The 23266-nt window shown below is 38.7% G+C and overlaps 1 protein-coding gene across 1 annotated transcript in view; it reads right to left on the bottom strand.

Annotated features, from left to right (window-relative positions):
• PHEX (phosphate regulating endopeptidase X-linked) overlaps positions 1-23266 on the bottom strand; it is a 99820-nt gene that overhangs the window by 31031 nt on the left and 45523 nt on the right. The window contains exons 12-14 of the mRNA XM_069874069.1: positions 20919-21020; positions 3641-3718; positions 1953-2056 (exon numbers count right to left, since the gene is read on the bottom strand). Of these exons, the coding sequence (XP_069730170.1) occupies positions 1953-2056; positions 3641-3718; positions 20919-21020 (284 nt within the window). The remainder of the gene's footprint in view (positions 1-1952; positions 2057-3640; positions 3719-20918; positions 21021-23266) is intronic.

Raw genomic sequence — 23266 nt, forward strand, 5'->3', positions numbered from 1 at the left:
GCCCCTGGATCAGCAGAGCAGGCAGCTCCAGTGCCCAGATGCCTTGTCACAGCTTTGTGGTAACAGCTGGACCAGGTACATCCATCCATCCATGCCCTGAACAATGCTTCACCTGACTACCTCCATGATCTCTTTTTCCTATAAGGCAGAGAACTGCTAGGGAAGGAGGGAGCAGAAGAGAGGACAAAGAATTTTGAAAATTACTCCTGCTTTGGGGGACTTTTTTACCCTCTTTTTAGTTTACAAAACTGTTGAATTTTCAGAATAGCTTATTTTCACTTTGATAGCCACACTCCTTTTTGCTGTCTTTGTCTTGTACCTCCCAGCTCCTCCCTCTGGCCCCTGATAGTGTTTCCTTGGTGCTTTCAGTGAACCATCATGGGTTTTTGTTCCATTTAGTTGACTACACTGAAGAGAGCGAGTCAAGTTTGAAACAATTTTGCTGAGAAATCTAGTCTGTCTGCTAAATGAAGATAGTGTTTTAACTTTGAGGGTTGTTAGGGCTTTACTAGCTGGTAACTTACATGCTTAAATACTCATTTTCTTATTGAACTTCTCCAGTACACAGCATGGATTATCTTACAATATATATCTCTAAATATAAATGCTATGCTAAATGCTACTGAAGTAGAGAAAAGAGGAAATTAAGCAAATAAAACCCCAGAGGTAATTCTCTATTAACATAGTGCCAAGCTTCAGTGAAGAGCAAAGATCTGTGGAATTCTATGAAATGTAAAAGTTAAAAAAAAAATAAAGGAAAAATTACAAAAAAAACAGGAAAAGAAAATAAAAGAGGGAGGGAAGGGGAGGTGAGGGGAGGCGAGGGGAGAAGAGGTCCAGTTTGTGAAGGTCCATCTGGATGGCATCCTGTCCCTCAGGGGTGTCAACCTCACCACTCAGCTTAGTGTCATCTGCAAACATGCTGAGGGTGCACTTGATCCCATCGTCTATGTCGTTGATGAAGACATAAACAACCCTGATCCCAGAACAGAGCCCTGAAGGGCACTGCTCATCACTGATGTCCATCTGGACATCGAGCCATTGACCACTGCCTTCTGGGTGTGACCATCCAACCAATATCTTAGCCACTAAATAGTCCACCTACCAAATCGATAGCTCTCCAATTTAGAGAGAAGGATGCTGTGGGGGACCAAGGCAAAGGCCTTAGAAAAGTCCTGCTGACATCCTCTACCTGCCTTGCAGACAACAAAGAGCCACCCCTGAAATGAGGTATTCTTTAGTTTGAGTAGGAATTTCTGGAGCCCTAAGGAAATAAAACCACAGGAGCTAAGCAGTGGCACCAATTTAAAAGTCTCTGTGTAGAAGGAGTCAGTTTTAAGTAGCATGATTACACTAATTAAGTTCTGTTTAGGTTTTAATTTGCATTTTAAGGATTTGATTACCCATCAGTAAGAAAAGAGACTGATTCTTTCATGTATTTTATGACAATATGTGACACAATCTGCACTCTCATGTTTAAAAATAAATAAAAAAATATGTAAATTAAATTGTGTTTTATTCCATATCATTGCTATCAACAGCAGGTAACTAACAATGCTGATTGCTATTATTATTAATAGTATTATCTCTTACTAATGGTTCCATTCTTAGAAAATTTATTTCCTAAATCCCTGCAGTACCATTCCAAATTCTAACTGTGACCAAGAGACATAATCCATTTTTAATTGAGATTCAATTATCTCTTTTTTTCATTAAATTAAGTTTAAGCTGCAAGCATATGAGTACTGTGCATCAGAACAGAGTTACTTAGAACTTACAAAAAAAAATATACACGGGAGTTTCTGAATAACTGAGGGGGCTGCCTATAAGTTTTTTGTATCATAATACATTGCTGTGCATATTATTCTATTGAAATATAAATTGTATAAATTAAATAATATAAATTAAAATAGTATTAGAAGATAACATAAATTTGCCTTTTTTCTACTCACTCTGTTTTTGGAACTTCTTTTCTAAGCCAGTAGAAATCAGACTGGGCTGCATATTTGCGAGTCTGCAACACGTTCCCAAAATAGTCATTTTCTGTAAACTTCAGCTGTATAGACAAAGCACAAACATATTAAATAGCATGTCCAAAGAAACAAAATAATCAGAACTTTTATTTTAAGCCAGATAATCAGCAAATCTTTTAACCATTATCAAAGCAAGCAAAATTTTCACACGTGGTAAAAGGATAAATATTTCGTGAGATTTGTTAAATAAACACTGGTTGAACAGATGTACACAATGGACAGGAACACTGGAAAAGCTCTTCCCCATGCAGAGAACAGCCAAGGAAATCAGAAGTACCTAACAACAAATTGCAGCTTCCACATTTCTAAGGCTATTTACTCCCTCCCACAAGTAAGCAGGTCTGTTTTATTTTCAAAAATGCATTTTAATTCTACTTTCAAAAATATAGCAAAGCTGCTTTTTCCAGTTTGTTTTGCATTTTATTATAAATACTTCATAGTGTGTGCCCTCTGAGGGTCCTGCCACTGCTTTCTTACTGTTTGTCACATAAGCTTCCAAATCTAATAGCAGCCCCACACACACATGTGCACACACACACACACATATGCAAGAGAAAGGGATATTAATATTTTACAAATAGAGCTGATATCCTTGGCACCAGTTTCAAGAAATCCTACAACTTATGAAGAAGTTATACTTTGGATTTTAACCATGGTTTTGCAACTCTGATTAACAATGTTTTTCACTAGACATTAACACTTATCTGGACAAATAATTCCATACACTGGGTGGTAATTTTGTCATACCCTCTGTCTCACTACACTGGCTTCACAATATCACCTCACCCTACTCTTTCCAGGAACAAAGATTAGGCTTGTAGTGTTGGTTCTTCAAATTTTCCCAATAAATTATGCTTCTTTTCAGTGTTCTTTCATGTTCTCTGACAAAGACGACTATGACTCTTGTATTTTACCAGTTCAGGACTGAATTTGCAATTCTGCTTTGCCTGTGACTTTCAGTAACACAATTCATCACAGGCATGCCACGGCTGGCCCTTTAGAAAATGGTAAAATACATTATCTTCATCATCTGCCTTCTTGTCTTAGGCTGAAGAGATACTGGGCCAGAAAGGAGTCCACCCCCCCGCCCCCACATAGTATCCTTGACCAGCAGCCAGCACAGTAGGCACATACATTGGTTAGGACCTCTACATACAACCATCACTAACAAGCATAAATAAATTCCTAGCCTTGAGAGGTGGGGAGAGCCTATATAAGGGACCATAAATTGTGATATGCTGAGGAAAAATGCATTAATATTCTTGAAAACTCCTACTTTGAAGAGAAATGTTTTTGTTTCATTTTTACAACCAAATGCAAAATTTACGCCAGCATATGTTTAGTCTTTCAAATGTTTAATACCAAGAAGGTTCTTTGTACCCAGGCACATATTACTCCCAGCAGGCCTCATGGTCATCTCATTTAGACACACCAGCATTGACAATTTAGACATAGCATACTTAATTCAATGTCTAAAAATAACTAGGCAAGCAGAACGCCAGATGTATGCCAAAACAAAAGAAGGGCTTTGATTTTAGACGGCAGCAAAACAGAGCAAAGAATGGCTGCAATATGTTAAAGAAGAAAGCTGCAAGTCTGACACTTACTGTTTTGATGTCTTCATTAACATACGTGTCATTCATTATAAACTGAGGGTAACCCACTTTTGCCATAACTGCTTTTGCCTTTGAAAGAAAAAAAAAAGGAAAAAAGATTGTGAGCAGATATAACCATTTCTCAGCATATTGGGTTTTTTTCCTACTCTTCTTCCACTTTGTATTATTATGCCTCCCTGAAGGCATCCTAATTTAACTTCAAACTAACTTGCCTACAAGGTAAACTCGGTGCCACAAATAAGCTTTGCATCAAAATCTGGAGGGTCCAGGTTCTATTGTCAGATTATCACAGTGAGTTTGTTGTTGCCCGCAGAGATTTTGCAGACTTACAGCAACATGTTGAGTGCAAAATCTTAGCTGATTTTCCCTACTGGTTTTTGTGTTGAGATGGTCAAATGCCTGTTTTTACATTTTTTTCCAAGTGATGACAGGAAATGTCCCATTTTGCTATGGCACAGTAGCTGGTACACATCCAACTCTTAAAATAGATTTGATACACAGATACGGGTGAACCTGAGTTCCAGTAAGTGCGGATTGGTGTATTTCCACTGAGGGTCACTTTCGTTCACACCTGAGGATTGGTGCACACTTTTCTGAAGGACACTGTACTTTCTTAAAGCCTAAGGACTAATCTTCATTTTATTCTCTACTTTCATCCCCCTACTTTGCAGTCTTTGCCTTTTTCCTTATGCCAGTAAAGCTGTTAAAATACAACACTTCATTTTTCCTTAACTTTGTTTTTTTCCTCTCAGTCATGAGCTGGTCCCAGTGTTTATGTACAATCTGTATAAACACTCTGGTGTGAAGTGATAGTAGCTGTATCTGAGTATTCCCGCTTTGTAAATGATGGCATAAGTATATAAACAGCCTTAGTGATGTCCTCACAAAAGCACCAACAGGCCACACAGAATCTCTGTGGAAAAAATATGTTTCCAGAAGAAAAGCAGAAGGATACAAAATCATAAGGCAATGCACCAAGAACTGACATATCACAAGTCCATAGAATAAATTAAAGCCATGGTGGACTATGATACAAAGCTTTAACTTTGTACGTTTTCAGGATGCTGAATGTAGTTTCTCCTTCAGTCTTTAGAATTTCCCCTCCCCCTTCAAAAAATGTTCTTCTGGAAATTTGTTCTTCAAACCCAAATGAATATTGCATAAAGTGCAATAAATGGATGGGCCTTTCAACCAAATGCAGCCATACCAACCCTCCACTCTGCTATCTGCAAGCAGAGTCAGACCTCTCTGGGGGCCCACCAGATTCTGCTTCCCTCTTCTTGCATGGGGTGGTGTTTAAGGCAACATTTCCCTTCCTCCATAATGAAATCCTTACCCTTTCCTTCCTCTCTAAAGTGTGTCAATTAAATAGGGCCTTTTGTGAAAGCAAGAACTAGAAATTTCTGTTCCACAACTGTAAGAAGAAAGCTGATGGAGGACTGCCTTGGTTTAGCCAAAATTATTTTTCTAGATGAAAGGCCTCTCTGCCTTTCAAAACTCCTTCAATTTCTCAATCTCATTTCCACCCAAAATCATAATCCCCCATTTGTGACACCACAATTAATTTTAGTACAGATAAAAAAGATGTCGGAAATGGAAGATTACAACTTCAGGTAGGAAATTAGCAGCAGGAGTAGATGAAATCAGAAGCAAGAAAGATCCCATTGTCATGCAAATATCCCTAGTGATAAAAAAAAATAAAAACAATGGAAGACAAATGCTGAACTGAAAATATGAAATGAGCCAAATTAACTCTCAATAGAATGTTTTCTCAGTTTTCCAGAAGGTAGAGGAACCTTTCAAGATATCTTAAATGCTTGGGATGTATAAAAAGCAGGGGGGTGGGGAGAGCACAATTCATCTGGAAGTTCATATAATCAAGATCATCTGAGGTTTTTTCCTGCTGGTGTTGGCAAGTCCAGCTAACTTAACTTTGCGAGGAAGTGGAAAATTTCTGTTTTCCATGTCAAATGTTTCAATACTAGTTGTTATGCCAGTCTTGAGAAAATAAAGAATAAAACTCAACAGTTTTAGTTTTTACTAAGCCAGCTGCTTAAACAAGTTCAGTGAATCTGGTATGCTCTGCATGTGTTCCAGGGTAATCATCTGAATTACTTACAGCAGACTTTGTGTTGTATCTACTTAATTGAGCCCCTTAGCACTTTGATTAAACAGATTTAATTTTAAAACTAACTTATAAGACAAAGAATAACCTCTTTAAAAACTATCTACAGTGCAACTTGCAAAAAATCAAGCGTCTTTTAAAGAAAAAGTAAGGATCAACTATGTCAGTACAACGTCATTTCACTAATGGCCAGTACATTGTTGATAAAAAATTGTTGATTGTAGTTTGGCAAATGAAAGAACATTTTTGTTTTTGAGCTGGATTATATCCTTTTAAAACGCTCTTAAATTCTAGACTGCCTTCCAAATGAAAGCAAATAAATTCACACAGCCCTGGCTGTAAATGCAGAGTACTATGAAGTCAACCTAAATCTGGCAGTGCTTATTTGTTAATAGAAGCAGAGATGGACACTGCCCTCAAACCTGCAGTGCTAGTTGTCTCCTTGTGACCACAAGAAGTTTACCTCCACTTCACTGCATGAACATTTTGAGGACTTTGCAGAATATCTGCCACATCCATTTCAATCTCTTCTTTTACAGCAGATCACTGAAAGAAGCAGCTTGGAACAGTCAAATTTTGGACTTCTTAGATCCCACTCCTTAACAAAATATCTCTAAGGATGATTCCTTCAGGCTTCCTGGTAGCAGGTCATAGGTTGACCTAAAAATCATATATAACCACATAATATAATAAAAATCACATAATTAGTATTTAACATTATTTTTTCACTTTAGTGACACTTTAATCCTTCAGTCTTTTCATGACCATGAGGTATTAGGATAAGAAGATGGGAAGAGTTATCCCAAACTGACTGCCTCAGGAGAACTGGGCTCACTTGCCCAGCCACCCTTACTGTTGCTTTGCAACTTTTACAATTGATGTTGTGAGCTTAAGATTTCTGTGCATAATGAAAAAATTGTTAGACATTACTGAGATATTTTACTACAAAGGCTATATAAAATCCTAGTAAATAACAGAGTTTGTCTCAAAGAGATTCTTGAAAGTAAACTCAAAAGGTAATGCTGCTTCTAGTACTTTGATGTTTTATCAATGGATAACGCTGTCTTTTATAAGACAGAGAGAGATGGAGAAAGTGTCATTTATTGCATTTCTTGCTTAAAAGTTCTTACCAAAATATTTGTATTTTGGAAATCTGAGAAAATCAGAAAGAAGACTATATACTCTGTAATGGCTAAACTCTAGGGTAGACCTTGCCAGCACAGTAATGCTGATATGTTTTTAAACGTTCCACTAATCATGTAGGATAACAAAGATTCAGAAAAGTACACAATGTTTATTATATCACCAACCTAATTTGCTATTAGAAAACATAGGTACATGATTAAACACCATTACAAAGGTTCAAGGCCATCTAAACCCACAAATTCACAATATTGTTTAGGAGCCTTTCTGGGAACATTTAGAGCAAGAGCTGGTGGAGAGCAAACTGGTAGAAGGTTGTCATGTGCAATATACATCTTGCTATACAGCTTCTTCCAGAAAATAAATGTCTCAAATTGTTCCTAGTTTTATCTACAGTGGAGCCAAAAATTTAGGTGTGCCAAGCTCCCCTGAGGTCCTGCTAAGCAAGTGGCCCATGACCACTTTACCTCCACTGTGTGGCATGTATTGGTGTGGGAGGAACAAAGAAATGAGTTTTCTTGATCTGAAAGCCTAAATGCATCTCGCCTTTTGAAGGGCTGCCCCCAACATCCTGACTCCAGCCTAGGATGAGGTCTAGGTCTGCACAGCCCATACAGGCACTTAAGGCAGGAAATGTGGGTGGCAGACCAGAAGGCCATGGCATACCAATAAGTTCCCTGATGCTGACAGTGAAGGACGTGGCTCGTGGTGAAGGAGACTGTTGCTTACAGGCAAATAAAAAAAAAAAACTGTGAGAGAACATAGGAGACCCTCTGAAGTCCCCAGGAATCCCTCCAACTGGGATTCCTCCCAGGGGCTTTGCATTAGGTCCAAGCCTGTTCAGCTGAGCCCAGCACACAGCCCAATTTATTTACACAACAGACAAGTTTAAAAGCATTGTATTAAGAGCAGGTTTCTACATTTGTATGTTGGAAATCTCTTGCTTCCTTCGCTACCTTTTCTGTTCACTTGAGTAATATTTAACAGCAGTTCAAAGGCTGCTTATTCATACAGCACAAGAAAGTGGAAAACTCTTCTACGACTGGCTTGCTTTTTGATAATAAAGTTAATATTTTCCCCTTGATAAGATTAAAAGTACATTTGAGAGACCAGACTTCCAAGAGGCATGAAAGCAAATGAAATGTGATAAATGGACAGGAACCAACCATGTGGTGATTGCACATGAATCTGCCATAAATGCACCATGCACAACTTTTTATGGTTTAAAGGTTCATTTAATTCCTATCTCTAATCTGCATATTAAGTAACCATGTGTACAGGAAGAAAAGGAGTGATGGGGAATTTCTCTCAGCTAGTGTTAAGTAGTCAGCCTACCTTAGACTGTTGGTAAATTAAGAAAACTCGTCTCTGCAGGATTCCTCTCCTGCCACTGAGAGCAAGAAGCTCTTGCAGGGGCTGATACAGAGTAGTGGCATGCTTTAGAATAAGCAATGATAACTGTTTTCTGTTCCAGCAGCCAGAGAACAAGCTCCAAGGCAGAGGATCTGGAGTGAGACTACTCCCTCCATAGCGGATTACACAAGGAAGTTCCCTCACTGACTTCAACACAGTGAGGATTTTATCACGTGTCTTGCTGTCACCATGAGAGCATTGCAAGTCAGTTTACTACAGAGACAAAATAACAATGTTTCACTCTTGGCATAACAACTTGCCAACATGGGAACTCACACATGTGCTTCAATGCTACAAAGCATCCCAGATTCCAGTCTAGTCAAATTCTCACATGGCAACCTTGGCATGTGAGCCTTCTGAGAGCCTTTATTGCCCATCAGAATATGATTTAGATATTTTGCAGGCCTGCTAGTAACAGCAAGTACTGATGAACAATACTTATTGTAAAAGCGAAATAAAACATATATCTCAACCCGACAGAGTTTTATGAGTCTGACACAGATCTTCTGTATATCAATTTGACTCACAATAACTTTGTGAAGATCATATTCAAGCTTCTAAAAATATAAAAAATTAATACAATTACAGTTCACTGAAAAATTAGCATGAAATACATTGTGAAAGCTAAAATCATTCACTGCAAAGTAATGTTCCATTTAATTACAAAGATTAATTCAGCCTGTATGAACGTGTCTGGACTTTTCATATTTCATTGAAAACAGATGATTCAAGAGGCATCTGGTAAAATTGCTGCATAAATATCACTGCATCTATTTAGGTTTTACATATAGAAAAACTTGGAAAATAGAGTAATGGATCTTGCTAAAATACAGAAAAGTTCCATCACAAGGGTAAAGCACTGTACTACAAATATCAGTAGGAAGTGACCCACCACCTTGAGAGGGAGGATTGGGCCCATGTTAATGATGTATTTTATTTCCTGTGCAGGGGCCACATAAATGTCAGGGATTTGCACATCATCAGCTGCAATCAAAAGTGAAGTGGCAACTCAAACACGAACACTTGGCCTGAAATGATGATTTTTAAGAGTCCTTGATCTGCAGTGAACTGGCTATAATCCATACTCCAGAATATCACTAATCATGCAACTATTTATTTTTAAACTTTGGCTTTAACTTTCCTCTTATTTTTGTATATTACAACAATACAAACTGTGTAGACTTTTCAAGATTTTTCAGAGGTAGTGTTTCATTTAACAATATTTTATATAACATCACCTCTCACTGCACCCTTTCCATATTTCAATAATTGTTCTGAATGTTCTACATTAATCAGTTATGAAGATGGAAAATACAGATGTTGCTCCAGTATTGTAATAGCTTCAGCCCTTGGGTAAAAAAAAATAATAACTCAAGTGACGTGAATAATCACATCCACGAAGTACACATAAAACTGTTTTCAATTAAATAAACACTGTGGGTTCAAAAGTAGCTGAGTCCATTTAACAGCTTTTTACTGACAAATAATAATACAAAAAAAAAAAAGTGTCATAGTCTGTGGTCTTGTCCCTTGAGTCTCTCATTTCTGTCTGTGCTTCTGCCCATGACGTTTGCCACAATCTCCATGAGCTGCCTCAGCTCCTTGCCACATCTTTCTGGGAGATTACTTAGCTCACTAACGTAGCAGAAATATATCCAAGCATTTCCCCAGCTAATCTTCTGCCAGATCAGTGACCTGAATAACTACACAGAGAGACCCAGCTAGTGCTGGAACTAGCACAAGACAAGTACTGAAAACACATAATATGTGAAAGTGGAGAACAGCAAGGGGATTGTGTTATCTTTGTTTACCCTGTCCTTTGAATTATCTTTTGAAACCCTCACTCAAAGAAAATTTCCCGACAAGAAAATATTAATTAGTATGCTTAAAAAGGGACCATACCATCAGCTTCCTAGGAAAAGGAGGGTTTCCCCTCAATAAAAATTATAAAATTATATAAATTTTATGTAAAAACAAAAAAAAATTATAAGCAAACTGTTGGTTGAGGTCATATTTTCAGCTTTAATATCTACTCGTTATCAAGATAGTATTATTATTACTAACTATAATGTTAAAATGTTTAGTAGGACTGCAATGCACAGAAAAGAATCAGAAAAAGCAACAATGTACTTTTGTACCACTCTATCCTGTCTTAAAACCCTTCTGCTGCTGTCTTTCTGGAGGACAAAGATTCTATCACTGTGATGGTAATTTCACTGGAATTCATTTTTTCAGTTTCAACTAATCCCGGATTAATGTTTTTAGCAATAGAACTGAACTAAATCACACAAAACCTGAAAGAGTCTTATTCATATAAAAATACAGATTCAGTGTGATATTTTCACAAGTATAACTCCTTAGTTCAGTGTAGCAGTATAAAAAATAGACCTAACTCATATTTTCTCCTACCAGCTTGATTCCAAATTCTTTTTGCTGACAATGCTTTAGTTTTGCTAAGGAAAAGAAATCCTTTGTCCATTTCATTTTAATTCCATTTTCCATGTGTAATCTCATTGTGACAGCTATCATGATTCTGTTATTTTATACAGAGAATATTATAGATGACAGACATAAACGCTGTCTTTCATGAGTAAAACCACAGCTCTATAAATTAAATACTTTTCTTCATGACACACAGCAAAAGTCTTCCTCTGTGATTATATAATACACTGACGCACTTAAACGCAGACCTGCACAACTGAGTACCTGGCAAAAGATGTATTTATCATCTCTCCATCACTGTCCAAGGCTCCTCAGTCAGTTTTAATGGCCTCTGGGTTCTCAGTGCAACAGGAATCATGCCTGCAGACCAGAAGAAAGGATGGTGCACACGTATGCAAACTGACTTAGCCTGCTTCAGGTCCAGCATCACATCACTATGCCGGCATTAGAAGGTCCACTGCAGCATGGGGATTTCTGCATGAGATTCCCCTCTATGCACCTGTGGATCACTTAGGGCATGACTACACTGTGGGGTGTGCAGACAGCTAGAAGTACCTCTAGCTGCACTTCAAACAAGCCAGAGGCAAGTGTTGCAGTCTGAAGACACAGACCAGAGTTAGTATCATGCTGGTACATACATGCCCCATAGTATATGCTGATAATCTGCCTTTGACCTGGCTCTAATAGCACGTACATCTGCATTAAGCTTAGACAGATCCTGTGTTTTCCAATACAACTGTCTCTGAAAGCAAACAAACAAGAAACCCCAATCAACCAAACAAAAAAACCAACCACAACTCAAAATTCTCTTTATCTGTCTTTTGAAATCACATTAGATGACCTTACCCAACAAATTTTGCATCAGAACCCTAAGGATTTACAATGACACAAAGAAAAATCCACCTTTGACTGGCCTTTGGCACATGAGTGAGCTGCAGAAATTAGTATGGTGTATTTTTTTGTAGAAACACCTTCCTGGACTCATTTCACTGCTAACTGCCAAACCCCCTCATCAGTTGACCCATACTCCCACTGTCATGCCACCTTTTGCCAGAGACACACCCACTTTGCTGCAAAACGTTTTCTGATGGTTTTGTTTTAACTCTGGGAAAACAGCAGGTTGAACAAAATCCACTGTGCTGACAAAATAAAAGACTCTGATGACCCAAAAAGCCTGGTGTGCTGAAGAGACCTCTGGCACCAAATGCCAAGAGAAGGACAGTTTCAGCGATCAGGAAAGGGCAAGGAAGCTTGCTCTCCCCATCACAGCTGCATGGGATATGAGTGTTTCTTTTGGTAGTTTAATGCAAAACTTTGAATAAACTCTTCCAGTGAGAGAGAGCTTATGACCTTAGCCTCTGTTTGCATTAATTCATATTTATTTAACATTTTCTATGTTATCTTTGCTTAGTAATTTTTTTAAATAAATTATTAGAACACAAAATTTCTCTTTTCATTTCTAGCCACAAGTGAGCACCAGTCTAGGTACAACTGAGATCAGGCAAGGCAGAAACTCATTCTTATACTGCTCTAAAATTGAAATAGGGACTGAGGAACTAAACACAAGCATTGTTTGGCTCAGAACTTGCAGGTTTTCTCTCACTCTGGGGTAAAATTCCTTTTGCTTGAATGGGGACTCCAACCAGCAATGTATCAGTAAGCATGGCACATCAGTTGTATGTGCCAAATAACAACTGGGGTGAAAGCAGATGCATACACAGACAAAAATGTAGGCTGCAGAGTAGAGAAAAAAACATATGCAGGAAACGTCCTGCTTCCTTCCCAAGACACACTATTCCAAATCTTTACATATTTTATACCTAAATAAATTATATTCATGTATTTATTTCTACATTAATGGAACTCATCACTTACCTAGAAAACCGAGCACAAGACAACTCACAGTCTCCTCACAAAGGAGGGCTGCTGGAGAAGACGTTATTCTTAGACACACTGACCTGGTTTCTGAAAGGCCACTAAGGGAGCAAATTTCTCGGTCTGATTACCTCCTTGTGATAAAGCTCGTCTAAAATTAAACTCCAGAAACAGCAGTACATGAAGCCATTTAAGCATTTCACAACTTTGCTTCAGACCTCCATGACTAGTACAACACCTGAGCAAATTGAAGTGTTGCTAAGGTTCCTGGTCCTGGACAGCTTGGTGCCCAAGTCTGAGGGTCCATGCCAGATCCCCAGCCCACACCCCTGCCTTGCTGTGCTTCCTGTCACACCAAGCAAGCAAGCAGCTTTCCTCTCAGTGGCTCAGGCAGGCACGTACAGGACAAGGAAATCACCACAGCCAGGAAATGCACGTTCATCGGAAACAGAGCGGGAATACCAAGTAGACACCTGAGCATGACCACATAGACTCCTCCATACAGAGGAGAGACCCATCCAATCTCAGTATCTGTTACTGTTGAGATGGGGGACTATAAAAGTCTTTGTAAATGTTCCACTACAGAAGGTAGTTTTATTTAGTAAAACAGCAAAGATAACAAAAGTTAAAGCTGAAACTGTTCAAGACTTCCAGAATGTGGTGGAGGACTTCCTGCCCTTTGGAAGAATTAATCTGTCTTCTCACATACCAATGTTTTCATGTTGCATTTCTGCTACAAAAGCTTCAGATTCACCCCAATCCCCACACATCTGCAGGTGTGCCCATCCATCTGTCTCCTTTCTCCTACTTCAAGCATGAGATTTGTCACAAGTGTTTTGATGTCACACATGCATTCTGGCCTTATGGAGTCATGGAGGAGTCTGAAAAATGACACCTGTGAGATCAGGGTTAAATACAATTTCCTCTCCCTTCACCTGTTTTCCACTGTCTGTTTGCAAAGTGCTCAGGTTATTAATGGAACTGACATCACTGCACAACTGAGTGAGCAGTAGCAGCAGACAGATAACAAGGGAGAAGCTGACAGCAGCGATCTAACCCCAGAGATAAGAGATAAGCAAACATGCCATGGCTATTAGTTTCATCTCTGGCCAATGGAGAAGAACACCTCCTACGTTTAGCAAAGAGGAAAGCCCAGTCCTCTTGAGAAGGTTAAATTAAATTCAGGAAGTGACTCTTCTTTGACTTCAAAAATTAGAGTTTTGGATGAGAAATAAACATTTGACTTTAGGGAAGGAGGGAGGGAGGGGAGGTGGGAGGGGAGGTGGGAAGGAAGGAAGGGCGGAAGGAAGGAAGGAAGCAAGCAAGCAAGCAGTGTTTTTAATCTGATGGAGAGTAAAGACCTATTTTTAATCAGGGGAAAGTGTGGAAGACTTCTATGCTAGAAGGAAAGTACCTTGCATTCTCTGCATCTCCCAGGTGAAAAATGTTATTCTAACCACTGTCATTTTCCAAACAGCTATCTCGGGGATGGTGTGGGAGTGATAGCCTCAATGTTCTGATCGAATTCCAAACTAAGTGAGTAGAGCCAACTTTTCAAGTCCTCTACATCATTTCTGAGCTGCACATCTACTTTACTTCCTGCTTCCTGTCAAGTTGTCCAATTCTTTTCACTTGTCTGCATACAGGGTAGGATAAGGATGAGTTACACCATAAACATAAGCTCCTGGTGATACATTTAATGCCCAAGAAAGCTGTAGATGTGCAGGAAAAGAGTTAAAATGTGACTGCCTCTTCTAAACTCCAACATGTTTCAGCTGTATCAAGAAACGTGCTCTTTGCTCCCTGCAAAGCAACTGCTAGAATATAGTCAAGACCTTAAATTTTTGCATTCAGAGAGAGACTACACTAATTTCAGAAAATTCACTTCAACAAAGGAAAAGTGTGGCCAAGGTTCAGGTGGCACTGAGCAGAAATAGGCTATCCAATTTAGAAACAATGAGGTATTTTCAAGAAGATCTGTATCAAACTTAATAGTAAAACCAGTATATTTGAAAGTCAGCAGTCACCCGTGTTGGCTTTTTGAACAGGAATGAAGTACTTAAATGCAATTAGAGCCTTTGAAAATTTCTCCCTTTTCCTAGTTCTTCTGAAGTGAGACTGGCAGCTTCTGTTAGTGCTCTGAACCAGTTTTGCACTTAGTGAAGTTCCCTGAGATACTTGAAAAAAAAGATATAAAATCATCTTAAAAAAACAGTAAAAGGTGTCCTGGTATCTTCAGCTTTGAAGCTCCATGCACTTCTTCTCTGAAGTGTTGTTCTGTCAGTCTTGTGCTAGCCTTCATTCCAGAGATGAGCCACTTGAGATATGGTAAGTGTGGAGACTCAGGGCTGGTTCTGCTGTCATATTCTTGCATTATATGACATAGGATGGGTCCACGGACCCCACAAGGAACAAAAGGCATTTTTTTCTTTTTATAGAGCACTCAGTGACTGCGCTGAAGATTGGATCCTATGTCATCTTTGTGCAAAATTAGCACAGCATCAAGAAAGATTAATTTCAGCTGCTGAAGCTGTAGCGTCTGGCCTCATTGTCTGGGTATGCCTCAGATGTTAATGAGAAATTATTTTTTAGAATTGTATCTAGTGTACACCCTAGACAGTGTATGTGAACAAACACAGGAGGCTCCATACTCCCAGGATGTGTTCCTGTGCCATGTTTATACAGAAGCAAGAGTAGGCACTAGAAAATAACAGGCAATGATGATTCTCCAGTTTCCCCTCTACAAGAATGTAGAAAGGGAAGGTGACATTTTCCAAGCAAGCAAAAGGAGATGATTTCTCACACAGAGCACAGTGAGAGAATGGAACTCATTGCCTTGGGAAGTGGCAGATGATAAAAACTGTTATGGGTTCAAAAAGTCATTAGACAATCTCACAGAAAAAAAATATGAATAAATACAAAGACACCACTTCTGGCTCAGGAAGCAAGTGAGCTGCACATTGTCAGAAGCCAGGAGAGGATAGCGGGAATATGTCCCTTTGTGCTTGCCCTGTCCTTATGTTCATCTCTAAACACCTGCTAATGTTTGGCCACTGTCCGAGCCAGACATCAGACCTCTGGTCTCAGCAGTATGGCTGTGATGTTTGTAGTGAAATCATCCAAATGTGAAGAGAGAGGACCACAGAGAACTGGGAAAGATAGCAGGGGCTCCACTGATTGACTGGAGGGCTGGATATGACCATTAAGTTCCAGCTGAGAAGTGAATGGCTTCAGTAGGATAACCCATGGACACCTACCTCATTTTAAGTATCTATACTTTGTTAAATTGGGACTGGTACAGATAGCTCTTGATTTCCTAAGGGCTATTGGCCTGAATTACACTGTGTTATCAAGAGTGGTTTGCTGTAGCTCTCTGAAGCAGCAGAGAAAATGCTGTAGGCTAAACAAAGGTAAATAACACGGCCTGAGAGAGATACCTATAGCTAGGTATTGTCCTTATGTTTTCCTCTGGTTCTCTTGACTTAGTCTCCAGACTCAGAGAGATGCAAAGGAAACAAATGTTGTGTATACAACTTCCTTTGAAAGACATAAAACCAAGCAGCAGGCAAGTTCTGTAGACAAAAAGTGATTGCCCAGTGACCTTCAGATTTGTGCTCCATGACCTGAAGATGTTAATAATGTTACAGAAAAATCTTATTAGAGGAAAAACAAGCTTCCTTTGGCTTTTCATCTGTGCTTTAAAAATAGTACTGCAAACCAAAAAAATAACTTCCTACAATTCAGGCTATTTTACAGGAGAATTGCAAACTTTCAGAAAACAGGCTTTTGTGTAAAAATCTCTTTTTCAAGCCTCCAGTTAAACCCAAGCATAAAGAGCATTTCAGGGAGGTAAAAAAAAAATATCCTCTGAAGAGCACCAGCAAAAAATCACCATTTTAAAGATGAGAGTCCTGATCACACAAGTCATGTCAATAGAGTTTCAGTTACAGGTTCTCCCTTTTCCCTGCCCATTGTTAAAAACAGATCTGTCAATACTATTTGGCTGAAGCAAAACCTCCTCCTCTTTCCCACCCTTCCTCAGCTGCCATCCTTCTCAGAGGATGCAAGGTGGCCCAGGGCTAACCAGTTGCCCAGGTGGCCGACACTGGATCTTTCTACATGACTTATGACTTCTGTAACTTGCCGACCATGTACTTGAAGACTGTTGCAAGACACACTCTTAGAGCTGCACTCGTTAGAATAATTTCTCTGTTATTCAAATGAGAGCAAAATTTAATGACCCTTACAAAAGAGAGAGGCTAAGAGGGCAAGAAGAGGAACCTTTTGCCCTTTTTTCTTTTTTTTTTTAATCAGAGAACTCCATTGAAAATTCGGGGAGGTTAACAGGCATAATTTAAGATACAGAGCCATAAAGCAAGGCTTGCACAGACCAGAGAAGGAAAGACAGGGCAGAAAACAGCATTACAGCACAGAGCTGAGTGCTCCTGGCTCGGATCTTCGGAAACAGCATGAGCTCCATCCAGAGAGGTAGGTGAGAACTGCATGTGAACACAGACCAAGTCACTTAGCCCTGTTGAAAACGTTCTTTACGAGACTGGATTCCATATGATCTGATTTTGTTTAAATCTATATTTTGATCACAGAAAGAGAGAAATTGAGGGAAGATAGGAGAGAAGGAAATTATTAGATGTTATCTCACTATATTGTTTTGTTACAGACGGAAAGTCAAACCTTAACTCTAAAGTATACAAGGGCTAAAAGCATGATTCTCAGAAATCAAAGCTGCAAGACAATTTCCTATGTCACATGGCCTAGTTGATTTGATCCGTTTAATAAGGTTTGGGCTCAACAGATTAGTAATGTCCCTCTGAGTAACTTAAAACAAGAGAACAAGCTCAAAGAGAGACAGACAGAGAAACATTTCAGTGATTAGATGGAGCTGATAGGCTGCCTAAAGCAAAATTCAGGCATCGATTCTACCAGGGGGCCTTTTGTAAGTTCTTCCAAGGTCGATGGTCCCTTTGATTGCAAAGAATCAGACTGACAGCAGCGTATATAAGTTTGGCCTCAGCCAAGTGCACAAGAAAGGTGGGGGGATCAGTCAGAAAACAGGCTGCAGAAAATTCACAAACCAGTGATTAGCTGGATCAAAGGGAGGATTGCAGTTAATTCTCTTTAAAGCCTGCCAAGTCTTTTGCATTACAGTGTTGTCATCTAAAGACATAACCACGAGAAGGAACAGAAGAGTAGTCTAAGATGAGATGTTTTTCTAGAAAAGCTCTCCATGCTTACAGTCCAGACATTCAGATTCTGCATCAATCTTCTTCTTTCATTAAACGAGTAAAAATTTTGTTAATAAGTCAAATATGTCTGAAGTTAAAGAAAAGACTAATGAAAAATAAACAGATGACACTGAGCAGGCCCAATAAACAAAAACACTAGATTTCTACAGTTCCTTTCTTTCCAGAGCATTCAATGAATTCAAGAATTCAATTAGATTAAAAATACAAAGGAGAAGCAAAATATATTAATAACAGTCATTTACATGCAGCACATGGTCCTGCCATATATCTTCAGGCAGGAGCACTACTCTATAAGGGACAATGTGATAGCTACTGATCAAAACATAAAAGATCAAGACATTCTTTGCCTAATAATTGATAATTAAACTAGACTAGACTAGAATAGATGGTTTTCAGTAGGAAGGGACCTACAATGGTCATCTAGTCCAACTGCCTGACCACTTCAGAGCTGACCAAAAGTTAAGGGCTTTGTCAAAATGCCTCTTCAACACTGACCAGCATGGGGCACTGACCACCTCTATAGGATGCCTGTTCCAGTGTTTGACCACCTTCTAGGTAAAGAAATGCTTCCTAATGTCCAGTCTAAACTTCCTCTGGCACATCTTTGAAGCATTCTGGCATGCCCTATCATTGGATACCAGGGAGAAGAGACCAGCACCTCCTTTTCTACTTCCCCTCCTCAGGAAGCTGTAGAGGGTGGTGAGATCACCCCTCAGACTCCTTTTCTCCAAATTAGACAAATCCAAAGTCTTTAGTTCCTCATAGGACATTCTTTCCAACCCTCCCACCAGCTTTGTTGCCCTCCTCTGGATGCATGTGAAAATCCCCACGTGAAAATTCCCATTGTCTGTGCTGATTTATTAAAGTATAAATATTAAAAAAGTGACAGCATAATGTGTTAGGCTTATGAAAATTAAGTGTAATCACACAACAGATTCTGAAGGCTCTGTTGTATTATAAATCTTAGAATTCCCCAGTGAATTATCTGACCATACATGTACTGAAGCTATCTCTTGAATTAAAAACATGCTCATCCAAATGTCCCCACACAAGCCCAATACCTAGCATTAGCAATAAAGAGTATTTTAAAACTGCACAAAAACTCCATGTCTGGAAATCTACCAAAATATCTACCTAGACTGCTTCCTTCTTGTACCTGTTTCTGTGAATCTGAACTTAAACTTAGAGTCATAAGTCCTACCACATAATTGTTGCTGCAATGTCTAAGTCTTTATATAGTAGTTATGTCTTACAAGTTTAACCTTGGTCTTTTGTCAGTAAACGGTAAAATTGTTGTTCAAACCAGTGAGAGTGGATTTAAACCATTTGCTATCCTTAGTACTATGGCATGTAGTATTATTTTTATTGGATGGTTTGAATTTAGTCTGTCATGCATTGGTAACCCCATTAATTTCAGAAACTTAAAGGAGATGCCTGAATTGGGAGCAAAGTTCCATAAGCTTCCTAAATATGTCAACAAAGGGAAACACGCATCTCTGCCTACGAAAGATCTAACCTACTTTCTGAACAAACTTCTCCCTTAATTGAGGAAGAGAGAGCTTTTTAGGGAGTTTATTATTCTGCATTCTGTATTGTTTCTCTGCTGTAAGGCAGGTGGCAAATACTAAACAAAATGGTTAAGCAGGTTGTTTGCTAGGAAAATCAACATCAGACTTACATATGCCTGTAAAAGCTAAGAGAAATATCTCTATTAAGGAAATAATTAGAAAATCTTCCTGGTCTAATTTGGCACCAAATTTGTTAAATATCTAGATTACATATCATTATCTTTCTAAGGGTATTTCTAGTAAAAAGACAACCATAACAGCCAGCAAGGAGTAATTACTCCAGTCCACTTACCATCAGATTTGCAGGAAACAAATGGCATCTCACTATTGTTCACTTACTACTGATTTTATTGGTGTATTTATGCAGCTCTATTTCATTTGCACATCTGTGAGGAGTACCGCTGTATAAAATGTAAATAAGCTGTATATGGAATTTAAAAATTTCCAATGATAAAATGTTTCAACAGCCTTTTCATCAGAATTACCAAAAAACTCTGAAGTCCATATTTGTTTTTAAATCAAAACAACACTATTTTTATTTAAGCACAGCAAGCAGGAACACTTCAGCTGCACTTGTGTGTCAGTTTATTCAAAGAGGGTATTTACAAATTCACTGAAACCCCATTGTCTCAACAAATAAGGAGACAGTCCTACACACTGCCCTCCCCACTCCCTCTTTGTTTACAACTCCCCACCCCCCCAACGGCTGATCTGGATGCAGAGCTCTTCAAGCTCCTTTTCCACGTATGACATCCTCTAAACATGGGAATTGAGTGAAAAGGGAGCTTTGAGCACCTTCTCCTGCCTTCACCTTTACAGCCTCCGTTTTGTTCCTCCATATGAAAGTAATCAGGACCAGTAATGCCATTCTTGAATATAACACTTCACAGCTGGCATTATTCTAATGGGAGATGGGTGTTCTGCTGGGATGGTGATTGCACTCCTGGAAGATGGCTTTCCAGGTAGTCCTCCCACCATGTCACTGGAGAAGGTACAAGACCTGGGCTATTCTCATATCCCCATCTAGGCTGGATCTTCCATTTTTACATAAAACACACTCAGCTGTCCCAGATGTTTTAGACACCATTTTCTGTTTGTAGGTTGGCATGTACCACACATCCCAATAAAGGTTAAGACCTGGTCAAGAAAAGCTACTGTACAGGGATGTCTGAAATCAGCTAACAATCTACATCAGCCAGAGTCAGATGGAGAAAGATGGGGGCAAGGGAGGAAGAATAAGGTAACTAAAATAACTTCAGCAGAAAAGTAGGAGGTCAGATGGCTCAGCTTCTAGCAAAACAAATGTGGCACATGTCCCTTCACAAACATAACGATGGGTAAGTAACTGGAACTGCAAATACACTTCATGACATTCTGTTCTCACTTGTCAAATCTTCACTGTAACAGGATTTTATCCATTCTGCATTTGTATTTGTTACCTTGTCATAAGCTTTTCTTTTTGTTTCAGAGTCCATCCAGTCATTTTCCTTTTCCAACATGTCAATAAAAGCCCAGCGAATTCCTTCAGTCAGCTCCTCCATCTGCAAAATATTTAGTAAACCCCTCCACAGTAAAATATATCATAGCAGAATCATTATACGAAAAGATCTGGTGCATGCAGGAACAATGGATTTGCTTAGGTCATGAATGATTCTTTCTCCAGCCCTCAAACGGTTCTTCTGGAAATAAGTTTCTTCCCATTTTCTTTTCCTTCAGGTGTATCACACACCCTGTTCACTGCTGATCCTTTCATGTCACAATTGTGAGAATGTCTGTCTTGAAATCACAAAAAATACTAATTTTGCTGTGATTAAGTGAGATTTCTGACAATTTGGTTCTAGATTACTAGCCCATACAGAAGAAGGAGCCAGATGCAAGGCAGTTGCACAAATAACATCTTTTCTGCAGAGAGCATCTGTAGCCTTGTTTGGTTGACGTCAGACTAAGACATGCCTTATAAATACTGCCAAAGGACTGAGTTTGGGCTGATAGTATCACAATCCAAATACAAAGCAATATCCAAATATTTAGCCTGCATTAACTATATCTGTGACGCATCCCTACCCTTCAGGGAAACCTCCAACCATTTTAGCTTGGCTGCTTCTTCAGGCATCTACACAAAGCCACAAGTTTGTCACAAGCAAGTAAAAAAACCCTAATAATAACAGGAGTGTTTAGTGAATATGCGCACAAAGAAAACCCTGAAATGACAGAAAACAAGAAATCTAAGGCAGAGAAATCTCTTAGGAGATGCATTGTATCAATCTAAAGAGCAGAAATGTCCTTGTGTATGCATGTGTCTGGCATACACTAGAAAGGTGTATGCAATCAGCTGCTTCCATTTATATAATATCAATAGGTGAACTTCATGACAGATAGCCACTGAGAATACTGCGAGAGAGGAGCAACTCAGGGGATCCAGTCATCTCTGGAGTTCTTTCGCACAGACTAGACCAGAGTTGAGACAGCAAAAGACATGACAGATAATCATTGCATGAAGACTTATTGGATCTTTGTGTCATCGGTTACGTTACATTTAAAAAGGATGAAAATGTCAAGTGCAAGAGAGTTATAGAATTTTATTCTACAGAGCTGGTAGCTCTGCAATATCATTAAAAGTGAGGGCTAAACCCTGGAAAGTAATGTTACCTTTAGCTAAATCATCATTTATGTATCAGGTATCAGATGTATATTTTAATATGGAACTGTTATCTATTTGTGGTGCAGCCAGTCAAAACATGGCAAAGCTCCTTTGATTTTCCTTTTTTTCTACTTTTTTAAAAAAAATTTTCTTATTTTTAGAGACAGTATGAGACAACTGGAACAGGTATGACATTAAATATCACTAAACAGTCAACATTCACAGTAAACTGCATCCCAGGGAATAGGGCAACTTAAAGATATTGATGACAGAGCACTGACTCAATTAACTTAGTGCACTAATGAGGTGAACTCTCTGTATTTGGAGGTTACAAGTTCAAACTCAAGCTCTGCAGCTGGTCTCTGGTGTATACTTAGGCTTTATGCACAAGCTGTAGCTCCAGGGGGCTGGGGGAGAAACCTATTCCTGCTATCAAAGTTATTACTGAAACTGCTCAGGCGTAGCTGTAAGAAACACTGCAGGCACTCTGGGTTAGAAACAGTGCTATATTTAGGCACAAATAATGTCTTTCTTGATAAAAGGAGAGAAGTATCTAAGGTATGAAACATCAATGACAAAACATGGGGGAAAAAGAATCCATATTATCCATAACTCAGGATTTGCTTCTTATAAAGAAATATATGCCATGAGCAAGGAAAAACAAAAATCTGTACAAATAATAATGCTTTTTTTCAGGTTCTTTCTTACTGCTTAAGAGAGAGAAATATAATTGAAAACCAGTGAAATGAAAATGATAGCACCACCATTTCAAGTTAAATTATTAACTTGAAAATCACATTTATATGTGGATTGCAACAAATTTCACCTGCATCTAATTTCAGTCTCCATGGGCAGTTCATTTTAAGTCTGAATCTTGTGATCTACACTATAAATTTTATCTGCATTTCTTACTGTGGACATTACTATGAACCTGTATAATTTTTCAAATATTTAGTATTAAAGGAATTTTCATGCTAAGAAATATTTTTAATTAGGTCACATATAAACAGAAAACCATTCTCTTATCAGCTTCTCATAATTACCCTCACAAATAAAAACATGAAAATATGTTTGTCCCTTCACTAATGTACATGTTTCTTAAGTCCTTCTTTTCCCACTTAACCTGCACATAAGTCATACTGTTTA

The sequence above is a fragment of the Phaenicophaeus curvirostris genome, chromosome 1, assembly GCF_032191515.1.
Source record: "Phaenicophaeus curvirostris isolate KB17595 chromosome 1, BPBGC_Pcur_1.0, whole genome shotgun sequence".
Lineage (NCBI taxonomy): Eukaryota > Metazoa > Chordata > Aves > Cuculiformes > Cuculidae > Phaenicophaeus > Phaenicophaeus curvirostris.